Below are 4,739 nucleotides of genomic sequence, written 5' to 3'. Positions count from 1 at the left end.
GGCGTACTTGGAATCACCAACATCCCCACGTCCAGCCCCGTGTGGATTTGCTCCGCAGAGCTGCTGATAGTCGAGCCGGCAAGTAAGATAAAGCAGGTGCGGCGTGCGTCTATCAGCTTTCAGCCGTTGGGGCACAATGTGAATCATATTGGGCCTCACTGGCTTGGGCTCACTTGGCCTGTCGCAAAGTTAGGGGAGTATACATGAAACGATGACTGGAGCACTGTACAGAACCACCACAAGCTTAGGACATTGATCCGCTGGCTGTCCTCCTGTGCATCCAGATGGAGATAGCTTAGCTTACGACGCCAAATATAGCCTTCTGAAGCAATTAACAACAAGTCTTATTTTCTGCATGTTTGGGACTGTGATATATATCTCAGTTGGCATTTAGAATTCAGTGGGCGAACTCACGGAATGATTGGGAACGCTTCTCGTTCTGATTGGGGCGGACTTTGCGGCAGTTTAAGAGCTAAGAGCGTGTACATGAGAAATTGATCAATTTGATTATGACGCACCAATTTCCTGGAAAAGACTTTTTACATTTGTAGCACTCTTAGCCGAAGTTGTGAACGTACTTGAGACGCTCTATGTAATCAATGTTACCTGAAATTCAACTTTTCGTTTGTTTGGAAGATCTGCTTTATTGCCTGCAAGAGCAATGACGACGTTTGGATCGCCGCGCCTCTGCAGCTCCTTCACCCAAGACTTAGCACCATTGAAGGATTCTTTATTCGTAATATCATAGACTACAATCGCGGCTGCGGCACCTCGATAGTACATAGGAGCAAGGCTTCGATAGCGTTCTAAGCAGAGGATCCGCATGAAGACTCGTCTAAATTGAGATCTTACCTTGACCAGCGGTGTCCCAGATTTCAAACTTGACGGTGGCGCCCTCGAGAGAAACAGATTGCGTTAAGAAAGCCGCTGAGTAAACACGTTGTTTGAACTTGCGAAGGAGAAGAACAGTACCTCCAATTGTTGGCTCCTGGAACTCGAAAAACTCATCGCGAACAAAACGAACGACAAGGCAAGATTTTCCCACGGCTGTGTCGCCGAGGAGAACAAGTTTGAAGTGGCATACGCGACTCGTCATGTGCCCAACTCTTGGTAGGGGGGGACACTGAAAATCGACAGATTGCAGATCGTCGAATTTGGCGGCGCCGCCCGGTGCGATGGATAGAGGGCATCTAACTGATAATCAAAGCGCCTGGGTTCGTGGAAATCGAACCGGATTTCGTGAAGTTGTGGCTTCGCGAAGCCTCGGTTTTTTTCCTATGGGGATTCGTCAACCCATATTTTCGAGGCTGGAAAATGTTGAAAATCGCGCCGTGTACACCCGCGTTTTCTTTTGTATGTTGCGTGAGGCCCGACCTCACGTCGATCGAGCCAAAAATCTTGGGTGTACACGGCCGGGAAGTCGACCTACGCGTCTCAGGCGTTTCAGCCTGAGAGACCCCAGGCGGAATTTGAGGTAACTATCTTCTGTCCGAGCTTCATTGTCCGCCCCTACTCTCGGGAGTCCCCGCCCACGACTGCGAAGCTCTAGCTCGCCGCGTCGTGGGTCCCGTGGGACTAGCCTGGGACGAGTCCGCGGGGCGCGTGTCTCTAGCAGGCCACTGTGAAGGGTAAGTTGAAGGATAGTCAGGAAATAATCCGGCCTCGAGTACTCTCAAACGCAGCCTGCTGTCGTCCGACGCTCCGCGATGACGCGCATCTGCGGGCGATCTCCGGTTTCGTGATCGTGTTCTGCCAGCATTCTACCCCAGCGCCTCCAATTAGACTTCTTGACTTAAGTACCTTGCTCTTCGTTCTGTACTCCCTACTCCCCTGTACTCCCAAAAGTATAGTCCGCATTTCTACGGGGCATACTGTACTCCGGGTTACTCCATTCGAGGCACCAGGAGGAGCCGGGTTTCGCTCTTGGCCACACCCGGGCACCCCTGCGTTCTGGTAGTTTTCCGAATACACCAGCCTCACGCAAAACGCGGCTAAAATTTACCACAAAAAATCTCGGTCTGGCGAGTGAGAAGTTCTTTTGCGATGCACAGGCCACTCCCATCGATTACGGGCGTAAATTCGGCGAGTCTGTGGGTACACGCCGCATCGCAACGGCAGACTTCGCCATGAACACGAGATTTAGCACGCACTGCCTGAGCATCGAGGGCCCTGAGCTCACTGAAGTAGTGACTTTCAGCGCGAGACAGGCGTGGGCGTAGTTCTGTAGCAACAGCCACAAGCATAGCAGCACGACTGCGCAGCTTCTTTTGGCGGGTGAGAGCCGAAGTGGCAGCATGCTTCATGCCGGTGCACGCGTGACCCGTTGCCTAAGGGGACAAGGCTAGGAAATGTGGGTCAAATCAGAAGGAGTGCGCCCAGCCCATACCCCCTGCGAAATACCGTTTTGCGTGCTCATACCTTCAGCAAGTGACTAACGAAGTCAAGCTGGTGTTTTTGTGTTCCACTAACCAATTCCAGAGCCTGAGCTAGAGCAGTGGATATGTTTGTACAGTGGTGGACCTTGAGGACTGTGTTTGTCTCCAAAGTCAATGTGATCAAAGTGAGTTCGTTCTGTAGACTATCGAGGCTTTTTTGTTTGCCAAGAACTTGTGCTGGGAGACGGCCCATAATCATACGAGCATGGCTGAATATTCTAAAGAGCTCCTCGGTAAGCTGTTGCAAGTTTTGAGCACTGCTTTGTTGGATAGCGGCGCGAAGCTCCGTAGGCGCATAGCGGCTGCTCGACAAATCCATAGCGCAACAAGAACCGTCGTTAAACCAGCCTGAGCAGGGAAGGGAGAGGCACTTAGATGAGTGAAAGACGATTCAACATCTGATTCGACACAGCTCGGATGCAGAGAAGGGAAGATGAGCCAACTGCGGAATTCTGAAGAAGGCCTGCACCAACGACAGTGCGGAGCGAGTCGGAGGAAAAAATCACATGTTGGCAAGTACTTGGGTGCCTGGAGATAAGTGATTCTAGCTTGGCGCCCACTAGATCCTTCAGGAATGGAACCCACGGCAGGTTGATTATGGCGATTCCAGTCTCGTGGATAAAGTACAGTTCCTCCCGCATAAGCTGAAGGCGCAGGTTTTGTTTATGTGCTAAATCTGTAATGAAAAGAGACTCAACGTGGAGCAAACCGAGTGCGCCTTGGCGAGATACCGGATGCGGCGTTGGTGAGGACGCTGCAGAGCATGAAACAAAGACATCAACATGGCCTCCAAGAGTCGCGATGACAATAACAGCAAGCAACCCGTCGTCGCGCACGCAGACTTGGGTAGGGGTACCCCCTCGCAATTCGAGTGTCGCAGATCTACTGCAGATTGATCTTTTGTTGAGTTGCTGTATATCAGTCTTGATCCAAGAGATATTTCTGCTACCTCCCACGGGGTAATTGCATATTTCCTTTTCGCAGGCGCCCTGCATATTTCCAACCGCGCAAGTCTGACTTGGTGAACATCGTCGCGGCATGACAAGGGATGCTGCAACAAGCTGATTCTCTGTGACAATAAATAAACCTAATTGCCCCAACCTGTGCCATGATTTAGAGCCCAAGACTCGTGTGAATACGTGAATGACTCTGTGCGTTGCCGTTCAGCGCCGAAACAAAACGCTTTAGCGTCATAAATCTTTGTTGCGAATGTTGTTGTTACACCGCTAGCAATGCTCCAGAAATGAAGGACGCCGGCAGCGTCAAGAGCAGAGATGTGATCATCAACATGCAGTGGAAAAGTTGCATCCACTAACATGGGGCGGCTGTCATCATCCACAAAAACCGAGGCATCCCAATTCAGATTGTCAAATGCACCATCACGTCCGCGTGGCGGTGGCAAGACCTAGATTGGTGTCAGATTTTTGCATCTGAATACATGTGATGGCCCAGGTTTGTGCCACGCATAAAAAGTGGGCGCCAGCAATGAGCACCGCATCTGCGGGTGAGTTAAATCGGACGGAATTCAGTGTGACGGAGTCTAGCATCCCAGGTGGGGTGCGCACATGTTGTAGTTTATCATGATCATGAGCATAAAGAAACGAATTTTCACATGTGACCACTAACAAGTCGCCAAAGTCAGACGTTGCGACCAAGAATGGCGTCAGCGGCGCCTGAGCCTGAGCCACCGACTCGAATCGGAACGCAACCATCTCCCCGATCCAAGGTCGTGCTGATACATGTAGCGAACGTATGAAGGGTTACTAGTAGTTTTCGACCCTAGGCCTATAGGGGTCCTGGACTCAAAATGCGGCTATTTGCCGCCCACAAACCCGATTTTGTGGGTGAAAAGAGCCAAAGGACACCCCGCCGAGGCCCTCGAGACGAGGCAGGGCCGTGGCCACGGAAGTGCAACTCGAAATTTGACCTACGTTGAGGTCAACTTGAACTTGGGTTGCAGTTCAACATAGCACCGAACTGCCTTCAGACGGCGGCAAGGGGTGTCCAGTGTGCACCGCCCTTGTGCCTCTTGACTATCCGGCGCCAGAACGCGGCGTTGTGGGGCTTAGGCGAGTCAGAAAGGCAATTTTGAGGTGGCTGCTCCAGACTTCAGTGTAGCGGGGATTGTCCCTTCAAGGTATACTTCTCCTATTAGCTTGAGGTTCACAATGCAGTGGATATATGCCAGCTTAGTTGCTCACTTGTATCTTTTGTACGAGGATACGCGAAAGCGGTATCCTCTCTTTTCTTTCTCTTGCACACTTTTAGTGACCGAGGAGCCTGGCGACTAAGGACCCAGATCCC

The 4,739-nt window shown here is 51.4% G+C and overlaps 1 protein-coding gene across 1 annotated transcript; it reads right to left on the bottom strand.

The window, feature by feature from the left end:
• On the bottom strand, positions 1–1,131 carry AURANDRAFT_70339 (hypothetical protein; the record flags this gene model as incomplete). The annotated part of the gene is made up of 6 exons (XM_009041837.1): positions 1–365; positions 415–472; positions 519–588; positions 619–806; positions 853–927; positions 973–1,131. The coding sequence occupies 6 exons, from the start codon at positions 1,094–1,096 to the stop codon at positions 332–334; spliced, it is 549 nt and encodes a 182-aa protein (XP_009040085.1).
• Positions 1,132–4,739: the final 3,608 nt, after the last annotated feature.

Source organism: Aureococcus anophagefferens (assembly GCF_000186865.1).
Source record: "Aureococcus anophagefferens unplaced genomic scaffold AURANscaffold_24, whole genome shotgun sequence".
Taxonomy (NCBI): Eukaryota; class Pelagophyceae; order Pelagomonadales; family Pelagomonadaceae; genus Aureococcus; species Aureococcus anophagefferens.
The sequence above is the reverse complement of the archived record's forward strand: the minus strand, read 5'-3'. Positions and strand labels throughout refer to the sequence as shown.